General features: G+C 39.9%; 1 protein-coding gene across 1 annotated transcript in view; it reads left to right on the forward strand.

Annotated features, from left to right (window-relative positions):
* The window catches only part of LOC134868940 (probable G-protein coupled receptor 153), a 27,050-nt gene continuing 8,438 nt past the window's right edge, over window positions 1-18,612 (forward strand). The window contains exons 1-3 of the mRNA XM_063890350.1: window positions 1-537; window positions 10,878-11,501; window positions 14,840-15,269. Coding sequence (XP_063746420.1) covers window positions 11,128-11,501; window positions 14,840-15,269 — 804 coding nt within the window. The 5' untranslated portion in view covers window positions 1-537; window positions 10,878-11,127. The remainder of the gene's footprint in view (window positions 538-10,877; window positions 11,502-14,839; window positions 15,270-18,612) is intronic.

Below are 18,612 nucleotides of genomic sequence, written 5' to 3' on the forward strand. Positions count from 1 at the left end.
GCAACATGTAGGAGCAGTTCTCGCTCTGTCAAAATGACGACCCCTTTTCCATGAATTATTTCTTATTGCGGTTTACTCCCACGGCTACTGAGCGTCTGACCCGCGCACGAGCCTGTGCTGTCGGGAGCGCGCAGCAATCATGCCTCATCCGTCGCACGGCTCGCCAGCGTCGGAAAATAGAACAAGAAATTCGTCTTTTATCTAAAACAAAATACCCCCACTTTTAGCTCTAGTGGTTTTGCACGATTACCTGCTTCGTGTTTTAGAAGCTGACATTGTGTGTCCAAAATGTGTCTTTTTTCCCTCTCCATTCAGTGAGACAAAGAGGGCAACAAGATATAAGAGGAGTACAGCTGTGGTGTTTCAGGGCTCATCCTTCATTTCGCAGGTCATTTCTTTAAGTAACCTGCCGACACTCCTGACGCTGAGCAGTTTGGGGATGTAAACGCTTCAACGGACCTGTACTGATGCGACTCAACGAGTGTTTTCATTCCCGGAACAATGAGCACACGAGGAGCCTGAAACCTCTCGTGAAAGGTAAGAGGAGACTCACACAGCTGTTTCTAATAATGCTGCTGATTAGCTCGTTTTGACATAGGTGTAGGAAAACAACGAGGCTTCACCCGAACAGGTGGTGTCCTACAGCACGATCAGCTCAACCGATGACAGAGAAAAGTAAAATAATCCATTTTAAGGAAATGTTACATTCCTGTGGATTCAACATGCACATCCTATTCTGAGAGTTACGTTTTAATCAAATTGTATGCACGACCAATGCCAATGAGGAGTGGACCTAATCGAATTGCAAACATAGGGTTACATTGAGAGAGAATCGTCCTTTTCATTAAATCTGTGTGGTGATAACAGAGCTGCGAGCTGAGGGATTACTACAAATGGCCAGGAATATGTAGTTAATGAAAGGGAAAAACGCACTATTAATTGGAACAAATAAGTGTATTTGCATACTATAGGCAGTTTTCACATAATAAGATCCTGCAAACACACAAAAGGGACATGCACATTTATAACATGTATTTCTACAATATGTTGAGCACAATTTTAGCTTTTACACCTCTACTTTTTATCAATGCAATTGTTATGCTTTCTTGGTGTTTTCTTTTAGAGAGGTCAAGGCAGAAGCAGAGGAGAGAGTGGATCACATGCAGTGGCAGGTCACAAAGTGGCCATGCAAGTCAATGATCACATTCACTGCTCAGAGAAAGTGCTGTAGACCACATGTGACAGTTGCTGCTACACCACAAAGCCTCACAACAGACATCTCAGTTTTTCACGGGGCATGTGTGACATTTTGTTTGTCACGCATTTGGCTCTGTCATTTTGTGACCGTGTTTGCCCGTGTTCACACTGTTTTACTTTTTTCTGACACACAACACAACACAGCAAAGTGCCTTTCCTTGTTCAGCATGATATGTCCATGTTGCATTAATGACAGTAAGACAAGTATTTTGTAATATATTTTGGATTCTTCAAGTCCCCTTAAATGTGATGCCTTTTTCCAATACAAACTCCAAAGCTCCTGCCATATGGTGCCCAGTGATCCAGCTACAGTCATAGCTGGAGGTAGCCTAACATAAACAGGAAGAGAGCCTCTAGGGTTACATTTGTGATGGAAAATTCAACTACTTACTCCGTGACAAGCCATGCTCTCAGCACAGAAAAAATGCTTACGATGTGCCTCAGTAACATCAAAAGACGTGTTTGATTCTGACCTTGAAATACCTTTTACCCTAATAGTAAATCTTTTCGACCAATTGAGACTGATTGCCCCATTACGCCTGGTAATCTTATATTTACCTCAGCTTTCTGCGACTGGAAAGTCAAGTGAAGGAATTATACAAATCACAGGAGATGAGACACTTCAGTGCTGGGAGCTTACTGTTTTCTAATGGCTGCACGGAGTATTTGAAGAGGCCCTATTATGCTCATTTCCAGGTTCATATTAGTATAGTGTCCCTTCTGCTACATGTTTACATGCTTAAATGTTCAGAAAGGTATTTGTTTGCTTGTGCTGCAGCACCTCTTTTCAACCTCTGTCTGAAACCAGAGCCCAGTATTCTCTGATTGGTTTGCTGGCTGGCGTTGTTGTGATTGGTCAACCGCTTAGAGATGTCCCGTCCCTTAACTTATTATGTATAATGGGTTGGAACATCAGTGATGTCACTGTTACAGAAGAAAACAAAAGAGTCCAATGGAGGCGTTTCAGGGAGGAGGTGGAACTTTGGGATTTTAGCGTTTGCAGACCATTTACATAGACAAAAACCTAAATACCACACTACAGAGAAGGGAGCCCCCCCAAAAAAACAGGGCCTCTTTTAAAGCCTCTTTGGGTGTATAACTAAACTAGGTTATAGACTAACTCTGGAAGAAGTAACCATTGAGGGTGTGTTGATGAAAGAGCACAACAGACCCAATGTTACTGCACTGCAAAATCCAATTAGAGCTGAAGTTTTAGATTCCTATTTATGGTTATGGCCCCTTCAGCTTGGCAGAAGTACCTTGGTGCATAATGCTATTGATATTATTTGATGGAGTGTTAATTAGTGCTTATTAATGTAATGCTATTTGAAATGTTTTAAATGATGTTGCACCAGTGTGAGATCTACTTTAATCAGTGTTTGCAGCCTTATGGCAGTTCTGCTCATTAGAAACTCTCTCCTAAACCTGATTCATTAAGGACTGATAGATGCCTTCCCCAACGTTCCATTGTGAAAATAATGAATACATGTTTGATTAAAGAATGAGTTAAAACAAAAAACGGACTAATGTTTGTCAGTCTTTTGATAGGGAGACTATTAAGTATGTTGTTGTATTGTAAGTCTAAAAAAGGACCAGTTGGCACATTGATCAGGGAAGGGGGCCAAGCATTCAATAATTTGCCGGTTTGCTGTATAATCTTCCGCAGGAGGGTATTGATCCTATAGAAAAATCATCTTAGCTTACCTCTCTTGACAGGAAGGTCGTAGGTCAAGGTCGGATAAGCACTGATGTTGTAGCTGGTCGTGTTTCTCTGACTCTCTTTTGAGACTTGGTCCTGTGGACGGAGAGCAGGTTGCCAACCCTCTCCGCCTCCCTGCTGCGCAGTAGGGAGATGCTGTGATTAAACGGAAGGGGCATTTGCTCACAACATGTTGTTGTTGTTGTTGTTGTTGTTGTTTCAGTCCTTGAATGCTTGTGCGTATTTGATGTCTGGTGTCAAATGCTGTAAGTGGATACTTTACAATGACAACCACTAAGCAAAGTTAATACCCACACGAAGATGGTTATCCACTGTATCAAATGCACATTGTCATCTTTCATCAAAATTCAGAGCCACCCAACTCGGATCAACTGTGCTTCAAGGCAAAGTTTCATTTATAGTAAGAAATACACCAGCAACTGAACTTTGGCCCTCTGATTACCCAATAGACTGGAGCAGAATGCTGATTTGGAAAGAAAGTTCCGGGAAAATGAATTAAAGTAGCTTTTATGTTCCAGCCTGAGACGGACACAGTTTCTTCTATCGATGAGGCTGGCTCGGTCTGTATTTGGGCAGTTCAATATTCCTAATTGTAGACGGACTGTTGTCAGTATTTCACAGGTCAACTGTAAACGCAAAGCAAATAAATGATTATGTAGTTAATTATATGTATATCTTGTTATATTGGAATGCAGATGTCGTACAAGTCGAACATTATTTTGGCAATGACAAACGTACAGACCAAACTCTGAAGTACTTCCTTCAGTAAACACACTTTAGAAGATACATGTGTTTGTTTCTTGTTTTCTGTCCTGGTATATAAGCCTCAGTTAGGTCTTCTAATGATGATGTCAATACTACAAAGCAGCAGAGGATTTTGGGAAATAATGCACACCTTTTTTGGATACTTTTTTAGGTGCTTATCAATATTAACATGGACTTAATTTAATATATGACACACAAGGACTGATGCTAGACCAGCAGTGCAGTACCAGTACAATGGTAAAGCAGTTCCCCATTTTCCTTAAAAAATGTCTACATAAACATGCAGTTGGTGTAATCCAAAGTTTGTTGTCTGCCGTATGTTTTCTTCAAGAAGGAGGCAGTTGCTATGCATATTAAGAGATCCAGACTGGTTCCAGTGCAGTGGAGCAGAACGCCTCATGTGATGGTGGTTTACCAGTGGCCGATCTTCTGATGGGATGAGAAGGACATGTCAGAAACTAGTGACACAATGAGCCCTCTGGCTGTCAAGTATGTGACAACAGTCCTGGATTAATTTATTTTGACTCGGTTAGGAAGGTCATATTTTTGCTTAAAAGTTGAGCTGCTGGTTGATAAGGTTTGTATAAGTAAATTCAGCTTCTTCGCTGTAATGTGGCCTTTACATTTAGAAGAAGACACCTTTGCAATATTACAATATTCAAAATCTAAGAAAAGAAAATATTAAGTACCATATCACGTTATCAATATAATGTGGATATACCTCCAAGTCGTACTGCTTCCGCTTTTGGGTACAGAGCCCAGTGTGTACACTGAGAGGAGACCCACAGAGGAAACAGGAATCTTGATAGACTTTAATTAAGCCTTGGCTAGTCTTTGGTATGGCATATTGAATGAAACCAGAAATAATAAAATGTGTAGACAGATAGTAAAGTAATGAGGTCACAGAATAGAAAGGCACTCCTGGAAATGACACTCGGCCAATAACCAGTGGGAACGACAAGCAGACATTAGGGAAGAAAAACTTTTTTTACATAATCATTTTATTTTTTATTTTACGGCTCTTATCAGTGTTTGTGTTCAAGCCAGTCCTGCTGGTCATTTGTCACGCAAGGAGGAACCGCTCCTGGACTCTCATTGATAACTACATAATGAGCACTCACTGAGGACGAGGAAGATTGATGTTGTTTTGGCTTCTGAGGGCCACTGCCATCCCTCATGTGCTGAACGAGAGCTCTACACTTGCACATTTTTCTCAGCCTCTTAAAAGCAGGAAGGTGATCCCTTCTCCCTGGCTGAATGATGCTTTGGTCCACACGAAATGCAAAGCCTGCAGACTAATTTTTTTTTACTATTACATCAAACATCTGAAGTGCACAGAGGTCAGAATAATTGTCAATAGCATTTCTTCAGGATAATTAGTGAAAATGTTTACTACCCAATAATTAAGTATAATACCATTGAGATACTTCAGTTAAACCAATGCTTCAAGATAGTTAATTATGTTCATCAAGTGCTACACATCTCTGTAGCTCTCCTCGTTTCTGGTGCGACCAAGGTGGCATAATACCCGGTGGCTGAGGTTCACTAAATGCAGCAAATGCCTGCAGGTTTTCGCCAAATCACGTCGTTAAACTGTAAAATGTGGAAAACAGGTGATGTCTGAAGTATCAGGACTGACATTTCAATGTGGCCCTCTTGTTCTCCATTTAGCTCTATTCAATAGAACTGACCTCGGACAAGCAGGCAACAAACACTCAATATTATTCAGGGCTGTAACACCTGAGCAAACCCACCACAAAATGTGTTTCACTCTCATCTGTTATTTTAACATCACCACCATGAAACCCATATAAAGAGTACTATAACTACAATCAGACCCTACCTTGCATTGTCTTACATTTATTTTAAAAGTGTAAGACTATAACATGCAAATGGAAATATTCTGATAACTTTCAATTTTGGCTCATACTTAATCTGGCAATGTTCTTATAATGGGAGACAGTAATGATCGTATTTTGGCACAGGAAAAATATAGACGTGGGTTTGTGATTAGAAATTCACCTTTTGATTTCACTGCTGAGAACAAACTTAATGATTTCAGAAGCATAAAAAGTAAATCAAATGACAGACAGAAAGTTATTACAGCCATAAAAAAGAAGCTTGATTATACAAAAGAACCATCATTTATAATCACCCAGAGAGAAGTGCAGTACCTTTTTTTTTATTTGTAATTGCTTTTAAGTGGGACCTGACATTCTCTGCATCAGACACTGAAACCTCAAAGCTGTAGAGGACTGTACTTGTACTGGGCTCTCTGGCATGGGTGTTTGTAACTGCAAATGTGAAGCGAGGTGCTGCTGCAGCTGCAAAAAAGCCCTACCTGCTGACTTGACGTTCAAAATAAAGCACCTGTCATGTGTACGCATTAGAGATGTCATATTAAACACTGAAAAAGTGTCCTGGGAAACGCTGTGCATCCACCCAGAATCAAGTGTTTTCCTCTCAGACAGCTCCAGGGAGGAGTGGCTGGCAGGCAATAAGACCCCATGCATCACACCTGTCAGCAGGAAGCTTATGAATGATGATCAATCCAATTCCTGCCAATTTAAAGCTGAGAGATGTGGGTCAGCATTTCATATGTACTCCAGCTTCACTCTGTACCACACCCAACACTCATGTTTCAGGTTTCCATGTTGTTATTGGCCTGATCTCATTGACTTTCATCCTTTTAATGCCTGTGTTGTAACAGATATATCCATCTTTATGCCTGTTAAAATATGTGTAGGCACTCTCCCTCTATGTATCTCAACAGATTATAGTTTGGGATGAAGAAGCTAAAATAGTTTAGTCCCCTTTTTACAGCAGTTCAAAATGTTTTTCCCCCATGAGAAGAAAAGCACAGTCCCAACACAGCTGTTTATCAACCCTTCCCAATGCTGATGGTATTTCTCGAAATGCTTCCGTACAAACAGGTCTTTTATGTTTACATCGACATATACATTATGGTAGCGAAGGCCTGTGCCTAGGAATAAGAGAAGCAATGCGGAGTAATCTGTTTTGAAACAAACATAAAACACCCTATACTGCATAGGGTCGAAAGTAAGGAAACATTGATCACCCCTTTATTCTGATATATACCTTATCTCCAGATTTGTTTTACCATTACTAGGAACGTGTTGAAAGCATTATAAGACATACCGGTAACCCGCTAACTCAGGGAAGTTGTTAATATTTAGCCAAAATAGATGTTGGAAGGGAACACCATACATTTACACCTCAAGGCATCATATATTTTTTGAAGCTAATTTCTAAAGGTCGTATGAATAACCACATTTATTTGGCCAAAGCTTTTAGTTGGTTTCATAGCTATTGTAGATAAAGAAAGAGAAATGCATTGAATATGTTATTCCAAAGCTAATCAATACCTAATTTTATCAGGTCAAAATGTGTATTATTTACTTTACGTTTGCTATTGTGCACGTGTAGATTAACAGATCACATGAAAAAGGATTCATTAAAATGCATTTTAAAGCTTCCATGACACATTTCTGTTTCCTTATCCTCCTAGTATCAACACCTAGATGAATATGTGCCACTCTGCTAACGTTCAACATCTCGATGTTAGAAAGAGAAAGTCTGTGAGTATTTGTCAGTGCAGATTTCCCTGGTGTAGAGGACAGATTTGGCTCCAAGGCTCAGGGGATTGTGGGTGATAGAGCTGTTGTCCCACTAACTTGGTGAGGAAGCCCCTCAGACAGTGCTACAACCACTGAACCCACTCTAATACTCACACATTACTACTGTTTCTATTTTTTTTTTTTTTAACCTAATTTCCATCCAACATTGCAGTACGTGTGGTAGAAAGGAATGTCATATATAAGAAATGTTAGCATTGGAAGTAAAAACACTTCACTGATCATATCCAGAGTTTTGCAGAATCGTGTACAGTATGATCAACATTGTTATCTCTGATACGGTTGGTTGATGTGTTATCAGTTTGATGGATGATTTGTATGTTTCATAAGGTTTTTGTTTGAAGTTCCAACTTTATTGCTTTTTCCATCCAGCGTACAACAGAGAAATGTAAAGTTTAATTTTAACACCCAAAATGAAATAGTAAAGCCTAAAATATTATATTATCTACATCTAATTTGAAATGTAATCTAGTTTTGCACTTTGGGTTGCATTGCAGAATTTACCCACATTGTAGGCATCATAAACTGTGTTTTTGTCTGAGTGATGAGCTGTATTTGAATCAATTTGTCTTGCAAATTTTGGGCTGGTTTGATGCTGCTTGACACTGGCTAGCTTAATGGAATTTTTGTCAGAATAATGAAACATTTCCCCAAGCACAGATGTACGTAAACAGAACTTGTAAGAGAGCATTGTGTACATGCTCTGCATCAACATTGGCATTAAGAAATCAGGAAGTCATCTGTGAATTCTCAGGGGAGTCTTGCATCAATATACACATAATAACCGTCAACACATTTTAAGTCTGAATACGAAAGCGATGAATAATTGCATAAACTGAAGTAGAGAATTAATGTGTAAAGGCAGGAACAGTACCTTTTTGAAAAGACAAAACACATTGAAAAAGTTTGACATAGCCTACCCTGAAAAAAAATCCATATATCGTTTGCCCCAGCTGTTCCCAGAGGTAGAAAAGCTGCAGCTGCTTGCAAATGTCCCAGAATCACCTTGTTAGGCCTTTATTGCAATTTCTTGTATTAATTGAAAGCTTTTGTGAAACCATTGTCCCTCTTGAGCCTCGTGAGTCCCCCAAGCAGAAATGCTTGGAGTACATTTGCTGCTGCTCTGTTCTTCTGTTGGAAACTGACAAGCACAGCTTGATAGATGGAAAAGAGAATTGTTATTTTACCAGAACAGAAGATGTACAGAACATGCAATAACAGAAAAGGGTCAGGGTGCCATAGTAAAGTACATTACCTCTGTGGGGAAGAGGGGTGGGGTAATCGACAGAGAAAACTCGGCTGATGTAATACTAGCAGCAGCTGTCTGTGATTCAGAGGTTGAGAGATATGTGAGAACTGGAAATGGTGTTTTTTGAAATTAGGCTGTAGACCACTCGAGAAATGCGTTGAAATGAAACTCAAATACTTCATGTTCTGTTGTACTTTAATTTTATTCTCACTGTGACTCAAGTTCATTTCTCATACATAACTGATACTGATCCTTCGCTGTATTCTATGTTTCTTCTTAGACTAGGTTAGCATACCTGCATCTATCTTTGTTGCTTCTAAGAAAAAAGCACATTTGATACAGTTTCCATACAGAGTGAACACGCAGACTGCAGCTCGGTCCATCCCAACAACTCGGGGATTCCTCGATCAAAGCTATGAATCATTCTTTTTATATCCCAGCCTGGTTTGAGATTTTTTTTATGGTTTGTGAGGGTGTGATAACGCTTTTTAACACTGTGTGTTTTCTTTGATTGACTCCATAGTGAAATGTTGCTTTGTTATCATCTTTTTATAGCCGCTGTGCAGCGAATGCAGACGCCTGAGCCAATATATTTTCGGGTTTTCCCTCTGTTAATTGTTCTGTCTGTCTGTCCAATTCTCTCAGGAAAGCTTTGAGGGAATTTCTTAAAATTTGGCACAAACTTCCACTTGGACTCCAAGATGTTGTTGCTCTAGGGTCAAGGTCGCTGTGACCTAACAACACACAAGTTTGGCAAAAACTCAAGATTTAATATGCTAATCTTGAACATTTCCACAAAAGTTGAATAGGATAAAATAAGGAATTGATGCCATTTTGAACAGAAAAAGATATCATATTCAGCTTCACTGGTTGGCGTGGTATACAAGCACAGGGCAATAATTATAGTCGTACATCTATTTTTATGTTTGATTTGATGCACGGCATTATCACATTTAGAGAAGTTGTTAGCATGTTTAGTTTTACTTGGTTAGTTTGTAACCAGTTTTGACATTAGAAACCCCACAAACAGAAACACTTTTAACCTATGCTAAGTAAGGTAGTTCTTTGTTGTTATTATATACTGTTATTAAAATATACTGTGGCTTGCCCATAGTTCATTAAGTTGTTCTCGGCTTTCTAAAAATGAGACACTGCTGGCTGTCACATGTATGATGTAGTAAAATGATTTATTTGGCATCAATATCCACCTTTTTCTTGATCCAACAAAATGCACATGATGTGATTGAGCAACCTCCTCCTGATTCACATAGTGTCACATTGGACAGTATATATGTGTATAGATGCTGCTTCATAACATCCGGCTGATGTTTGGGATGCCATTGTAGGGAGAAATGAGAGAGGAGGGTGAGATCAGTTTAATTGGGAGCAGGGTGATGATGACATGTTTTTTTTTCATTTCCAGTGTCCCCTCTCAGGGGTCTTGCCAGCAGCACATCAGTGTTTGGACAAGTCAACAGACAGGAAATAGATGTGACAACACACTCCAGCTGTGCCAAGCACTTTTCACTCACAATGGGGGAACCAAAGTCATCCTCTTCTCTGTGTGTGTGTGTGTGTGTGTGTGTGTGTGTGTGTGTGTGTGTGTGTGTGTGTGTGTGTGTGTGTGTGTGTGTGTGTGTGTGTGTGTGTGTGTGTGTGTGTGTGTGTGTGTGTGTGTGTGTGTGTGTGTGTGTGTGTGTGTGTGTGTGTGTGTGTGTGTGTGTGTGTGTGTGTGTGTGTGTGTGTGTGTGTGTGTGTGTGTGTGTGTGTGTGTGTGTGTGTGTGTGTGTGTGTGTGTGTGTGTGTGTGTGTGTGTGTGTGTGTGTGTGTGTGTGTGTGTGTGTGTGTGTGTGTGTGTGTGTGTGTGTGTGTGTGTGTGTGTGTGTGTGTGTGTGTGTGTGTGTGTGTGTGTGTGTGTGTGTGTGATTATACTGATGTCACTTTTTTAATTAACTGGATTAATTCATTTTTAATATGGTTTTCAGGACACATGCAGTATGTTTCAAACATGCCCATTCAGCAAAAGATTACTGTTCTGTCATAATCAAATGAAATAAATGACATTCACTCAGTATAAAAAGGAATAGTATTAGAAGTGATATTTAATCGTAATATTACCCTATTAGTTTACTAGGGTAAGGGATCATTTCAAAATGGACTGACTTTATCTTTTTTTTATATGTTCTGTCTCTGATCGATGTGTGATCTCTCTTTTCCTCTGCAACCTCAGGAGTGTAAGGGAACTGGCCGGCTGTTTGATCCCCCTCCTCTTACACCCCACTGCGCCAAACCACTACCTCGCCCTTTCCCTGCTGTGGTCATCCCATGGAGAATGCACGCCCACCCAGATAGGATGCCTACCCTGCCTGACGTCCTGCATCCCCTCCTGCCCATCACCACATCCTCCTTCTCCTTGCATCTACCTGCTCTTGCCAACAGTTCCTTGCGGCCCCCAAGGCTCCGCCCTGCCCCGCCCAAACATGATGGATGACGTTGCTACTATGAAGGATGACGTCATCAACGCCAACACGCTGGCATGGCTGGTATGCTCGGGATTGTCCATCCTGGCCAACACATGGAGCATCCTTAGCGTCAGTGCCAAGCAGAAAAAGTGGAAACCGCTGGAGTTCCTCATCTGCACGCTGGCCGGGACGCACATCCTCAACATGGCCATCCCCATCACCATGTACTGTGTCATCACGCTGCGACGCCAGCACTCAAACTACGAGTGGAACGAGGGTCTGTGCAAGGTGTTTGTCTCCACCTTCTACACCCTCACATTGGTCACGTGCTTCTCCGTCACCTCACTCTCTTATCACCGCATGTGGATGGTACGCTGGCCTGTGAACTACAGGTAAGACACTCGAGTCTGTGGTAAAAAAAAGTTTTGCGTTTTACAGTATAGATATATTAGACACATTGATGTATCTCTATCTTGAATATCATTACATTAAAGATAACTTTGTCTATATTCAGGTTTAGTTTAGTTTTATTGGATTAACTTCCTGCTGAGAAATAGTTGCCATGAAAATTGTGATGTGTGTTCTGTGGATTGTGTGCATGACCAGATGGGGAAAAAAAATGCTTTATTTTTAAATAAAGGAGAGCGCCCCCTCTACTCTGTAAGTATATAAGTAAATAACATCAATCTGGTTTTTTCTAACCTAAATACTGAAGATACATTTAATAGATATCTATAGTACTTTGAGTTTTTCTGTAAAGTAAAGAAGAAGAAGAAGACATTAGTAAGTATAACCTTTTGCAAGACTTACCAAAAACACACCTGCCAACGCTGCCATGGCAAGACAACATTCGGACATTTGTAGTTGCATTTCTGAGCAGATCCCTCGGATGCACTAAGGACACAGTTTAGATTAGTGTCATCCTGTTTACCTCAGTTTTTGAGAGTTATGCTGAGCATCAGGTGAAACACATCTGCTGTATGCAGTTATTTAGGGTAACACTGTGCAAAACCCTCCAGACTGAGCATCTGCCAGCTTTAGCGTTTGCTTCTTTAGGCTCCTCACAACAAGTGATATTATTAAGTAACACTGAATAATAAAAAAAAATACAGTTTCACCTCACATAAACAGTCTGCACACTGCTGCAGTAACACCATCTTTGTGTTGTAAGACTCCCAAGACATCTGCTGTTCACACGAATCAGATGTTCTGAGCAACACCGCTGCCGCCTTTGAAAAAAGGTTTTGATGCTATTTCTGTCAGTACCAAGGGATGCTCAAGTGCTGCTTTAGCATAACCTGTCTGATGACTATTAAGAAACAGCAATTATTTTCGTCTCATAGGATCCACAATCACATTCAATAATCAATACTTTAATTTATAATTTGCAGCTTAAGGGCATTTGAAGATCAAATATTTTGGCAAAAATACAGGTGGAAAATTCATCAAATCAGTTACTAAATTGGGTTATTGAAATGGTGCGGAAACTAATTGTGTGGCATGTGTGGTAAAGATCATCATTTGGTTGCCTCACTCTTCCTCCCCTTCTTAAAAACAAAAAGTGATTTTACTTCCTGTTGCACCAGGCTTGCAGATGCTCGACATACATTAAGCATAGTCAAATGTGCAGATAAGCAAACACTCAAGTAACTTCCTTTAAATCTATGCTAACTCCTGCTATCTATATTGCTTGTGCAGCTGTCATTATTGGCTGATGCCCACACAGATATACCCGGCTATACTCAAATTATGTTTTCTCACTTGTATGTATTCTCACTCGTACGGCGATGTTCTCTCTCATCTCCTGTCTGGAAACATTGACTTTCCTCTCAGCAGCTCTTCTTCTGTTTCCAAGTCCCTTTTGACAATGCTACGGTGGAGTGATAGCTAGGGCGATGTGACGCGTAATTGCTGTTCCTCTTTCATTTAAATTGTTCAACGTTTGCCCTGCTGAGGTAGCATGGCTGCCTCGTCTCTGACATTAACAAGCACCAGAGGCCTGAATTATGAATTCCAACCTTGTACTTTCGCAGCTGTTCTCATCATCCTGCGCTCACTATCTCTTAGGAGCTTTTTCCTTCGCAAAGCTCTTTCTCTCTCTCTCTGTGGTAATAGATTCAAGCAGCTTGGTGACATAACTTCTCCATCATATGTACCCAAGGCACATTCAGGAAAGGCTAGGATAATTACTCACAGTGACAGCAAGACATACTCATCCCTGCCAGAGCCATAGAGTAAAGATAGAGGCTACTGCTGCCCCCTCTGTGCCACTCATTTTGTGTCAGTCAATGTGAGCTTATGCATTCTTACTGAGGCTGAAGCTGGGCAATATATCTTTATTATATTGATATTATGATATGGGAATATACTGTATGTGGTTTTAGATATTCAATAATGTGACATGGCATAGCTGTCTTTTCCTTCTTCATTGGCTGCATTACAGTCAAGTGATGCACTTTACTCAACATACCAGACTGTTTTATTATTTGCCTTAACCGACTTCAAAAAGATCCTTGTAGTATTTTGCAACATAATCATTACTTAACAATACAGTATTGGTGTATTTGATCAAAAATATAGATTTTAACTATATTTTTGTGTCATTTTGTGTGTGAGGAGGTACACTCTGGAGGATTAGCCTACGTGCTAATTATAGAGGACTTTATTGAGAGGAGCAAGAGGATAGGCGCCATGTGCTCTGGGTTTCTTAAGAGTGAGAAGGATTGGGTTTCCTGCCAAAACTGTTCCCTGACACTTAACAGACAATTTACCGTATTCCTTCCCAACATAAATAAAGCACAAGAGGTACATTTATGTAAATGTAAACAGTCTACATCTACCTTATTATATATCCACTCTTAAAGGAGGACAATTTATAGATACTGGACTGAAGTGACAATAAAATAAAAACAAGCCAAGTAATAGAAGACTGTCTCTGTGCTTTGTGTGAGGCAAAAAAAAAAAGGCCTCTGTGGGATTTGTAGCTGAAGCCTTGAAAAACTCAGCAATGCTTTAGGCGTAAATGCTCCGGTAGGATAGCACAGTGTATCATAAAGTTTTGAAAATGAGAACACCAGTATCTGCCTCCCATATTTTGAGATGTACATAGCTGTTGCAAACCTTGAAAAGTGCCTCAACGCCAAAGGACACAAACACATTCAGAGAATTGCTCGACAATTACTTGGAGGTTAGAGGAAATAGAAATCCCCTCGCTCTGAAATGGACCTAGATGACAAATAGACCGAGGGACGTGGAAACTAATCTTTTGCCATGAGCAAAGCATACATTTCCTTCATTCAACTACAGTTTATCTAAGTGATGACTGTCTGGGATACTGCTTTTTCAGCTCATATGTTCCAGGTGGAGATCTGCTACATTTAGGGTGTATTTTATAAAGGTTTTATAACTTTCTTTTCCAGACATAGTTTATTGCTATCAGTCTCCTCCATATAAAATAGAACTGTACTGTCAGACCTCTCATTAGTGCCGCTTGGATTTAATATATGCAAACAGTCTGAGAGTTGTGAAACATTTCTGCAAGTACTTTTTAGTATTACTGTAGTTGTCAAAGCACTTGGATAGGTTGTGTTAAAGTACCTACTATAAATAGTATTATGACTTTGAGTCAAGGTCCACCAGTTTTAACAATCCAAAGCTAAAGCCCATTTCACTCGAAGGCCTTAAAACTGTTCAATTTACTTGATGTCAAAACATGTGGTTCTGCTTCCAGGTTGAGTAACACCAAGAAGCAAGCAGTGCACACAGTGATGGGCATCTGGATGGTCTCCTTCATCCTATCCACGCTTCCAGCTGTGGGATGGCATGACACCATGGACCGCTTCTACACCTCCGACTGCAGATTCATTGTGAAGGAGATCGGTCTGGGCTTCGGCGTGTGCTTTCTGCTGCTGATCGGTGGCAGCGTGGCCATGGGTGTGATCTGCATTGGCATCGCTCTCTTTCAGACCTTTTCCATTCAGGCAGGCCACAAGGCTGACAAGAACAAGTTCAACGTCCCCACCATAGTAGTGGAGGATGCCCAGGGGAAGCGCAGATCGTCCATCGATGGATCGGAGCCTCTCAAGACATCATTGCAGATCACCTACCTGATCAGTGGAATCGTCTTTATCTATGACTTCCTGACTGGCTTCCCTATACTGGTAAGTTAAATGCCTACACATATTGCAGTGAATAATTGAGCTGGTCTAAGAGAAAAACTGTTAAAAGGTTTGGCATTCATTAGTGTTTTGTAAAATGTCTGGAGTTGATAGAGCCCCAGATTGCGCCTCACATGTCATGACAATCACAGAAATGAGCAGTTTGTAAGTAAGAATGTTGATTATGATAAAATAGCAATGATACTTAAAAGAAGAATATAATGGCCAACACAATAAAAAAAAAATCTGACCGTGTCATTTATTTCGCCTGTCACATAATGCGTGAAGAAGACCCAGCTACAGTTTGCAGTTAATCAATTGAATCACCTTCCCTCTGTTTGGTTTTAGGGAACTCTAGGCTCCAAAACAGTGTCACACACCTCTCCTTTCCTTTATTGAGAGAAACTTGTCCCTCAAGTGCGTTATCAGTGGTTGAAGGAGTGAGGTCTGTTGTTATGTGGCACTATTTGGTTTGCAAATTCCGTCCTAAGGTTCTCATTCATATTTAAACAAATAAATTATTTGGTCTTGGCAGACCTGAGAGCCTGTGGAAGGATGAAGGCGTATTACTTGTGATGCCGCCAAACCAGCCACCCTGGTCTCTTAAAAGCAAGGCAACAGGGTTGAGCTGTGTGATTGCATTGGGAAATGTACCTTTTTATATTACAGTCTAGATTTTTCGATTTGAATGAATTAACAGCAAGGGGAGCTTGGCAAAAATATTTATATAAAATACTTATATGAACATGCATGTGTCTATTTTAATGGAATAGTTTTTTATGTGAGATTTACCTGTATACAGTTTTACCTAAAAGTGGGGGAACATAATGAGCATCAAAGCATCCGTTTATATATAATGTGTTACATAAGTTCTGTTCTCATTGGTACAAGCCATCTGTAAGTTTTTACTTTAGACAAACCTTTGATGAAACGTTTGAATTAAATGTTGACAAGCCAAACAGAAGCTTCTGCAAAAACCCTCACTGTCTACACAAGCCTTTAATGCTCAAATCTGAAGCACACAAACCACATAATCACAGAGAAATATGTTGGCGTTCTTAATTGCCATGGTTGTAAATGATGCATCAATTCCAGCATCAACTTAGCAGAAACACTTTACATCCCTGATGTTCTTGGAACCAATCACAAACCTCAAAGGAACTTGGCCATTCGAGTGATAATTACATTGTACAAAACATTGCACTGCTTTAAAGATGCACCGAAACATTCATTATTATTTGGAATACACTTTAAATGCTGTGTTGTGCTCTGTTGTGCGTCTACAACTTACATCAGTGCATCTTACTGTTGCATTACCTTTGGCTAGTATTCAGCCTTAAAAAAAAATATAATAATGTCCAAAATAATCTTTTGCGCTACAATAATGAACACTAAGGGTCCTCGCAGGGATTTTGAAGAACAGGTACGATGTCAGAGTAAGCAACAAAGAGATATTTTAATAAAGGTCTAGTGTCTGAATGAACTCTTAATTATTAAATGCTTGCTTGTAGGAACAATTACTCAACGCTGAGAAGCTAAATGGTCTTTGGCACCACAGCTGCTGATGTTTTTTTAAAAAGAACTGGTCTTTTTTCAGTGTACGATAAAACACAACTACTAGAAATGTCTGAATATAATTCTTGTTATGGTTGTGTGCTGCTTAATTGGTGTCTCTTTCATATTTGTACTTGTAAGGTTCAACAAAATCACGCCTCTTTACTGGGATGTTTAGGATCACAGGGGTAACCGCATTGTTGTGGCTTCACAAGCTGGAAGATGATTTGAGAAGAAAGTGGTGTGTCACTTTTACATAAACATTATATTATGGTCTGTATGTGTGTGCATAACAGAGAGGGGGTGTAGTACTGATGAAAGACTCTTTCCAGTGCAGTGACAGAAACAACTAAAGTTCTGCCAGTCGTCTTTGTGACCCGATGTAATGAGCAATTTATATGCATGGAAAACAAAAGCATTACTGACAGATATATGAACAGAACAAAACAGAATCACCAAATTTTAGATGCCAAAAATAAAAAAACCCTTTAATGAACTATACTCTAGAGCCGGCCCACCAGTTCATATACTGCTTTAACCCACAGCATTTAATGAATAATAGCGAAAGTTATTCTTTCTAAAATAAAAGAACTGCCATCACAGATTTATCTAAGAGATTCTACTTATGCAACACTCATTATGTAACTTCTAAAGGAGCAGGAGAAGTCACATTAGTACTTCTTCAAACCGTCTCATAGCAAAGATCAATATGGTCATTGGTTGTCACTTTGTTAAATATCCTCTGATCAATTAATGGGCTGTAAGAGTTTTTAATAGAAGTTTCAAACACACAAAACTAATTGTAAGAACATATACATTGTAACTTTTGTGAAGGACCAAATAGGCACCTCAACTGCAACAACATCACTCAACGTGAATGTTTGAGTATCTGTTGATTGTGTGCCTGTGCCGGGGACCGCAGATGGAAATCAGCTCTTAGCTAAATCTATCTTTTCTCTTTTTGACAAGGAGTTGTTTTTATGGAAGGTCCTTTTATAATCTACGGTAATAACCTATGTCTTCCAGATTCATAAAGCGATGCAAAGCGTTACATTTTTTTATTCCAGAATTAGGGTTTTGTTTTTATGCTCCCTGGCTGAAAGTGTGTTAAATACAGAAGATGATGTGTTTTCCTTCAATGCCTTTTGTTGTCTCTACTGTCTTAAGTTGACCTGGCAGTTTTAGATTGGGTCAGCTCAGTAGGCATACACCATCAATATTCACAACATCATCAAGTGATGTAGTGAAGCTGCTGCTGCTGCTGCTGCTGCTGCCCGAGTTCACAGTGTGAGGATGTGACACACCAGATAATGAGTTTGAGTTAATCAATCTGATCAGTGCCTTAGCCCGGTGCATTAGCCATGAGGATTACACTCTGAACCTGACAACTTTATTAATCAGATAATGCACTCTGTTGCTTCACTCAGGGAGGGTCTCTGAGTAGCTTTCCATGTACTACGGAGCAGTTTAGTAGCTGGGTGCAGAGATTAAATTAAAGAATGACACAATTTTAAGTCAAACTCAAACAACTTGACACTTAAAACTCAGGTGACTTTGTAAGGGACAATCATTTCCTTAAGGATTGGTTAATACCAAAGATCTGGCCTGTCGCATAGACTGTCCTCAAAATAAAAGACTGGATCAGAGGGATCATGCTCATTATAATGCTCTCTCAATTAGTCCTTAACATCATTGCCATCACAATATCAGTACATGCAAGAGCCACATCTCAGAGGATGTAATATGGGTGATGATCTGAATAGGTTGATCATTCAGGTCATGCTGACAAAAA

The sequence above is a fragment of the Eleginops maclovinus genome, chromosome 1, assembly GCF_036324505.1.
Source record: "Eleginops maclovinus isolate JMC-PN-2008 ecotype Puerto Natales chromosome 1, JC_Emac_rtc_rv5, whole genome shotgun sequence".
In the NCBI taxonomy this organism is placed as follows: Eukaryota; Metazoa; Chordata; class Actinopteri; order Perciformes; family Eleginopidae; genus Eleginops; species Eleginops maclovinus.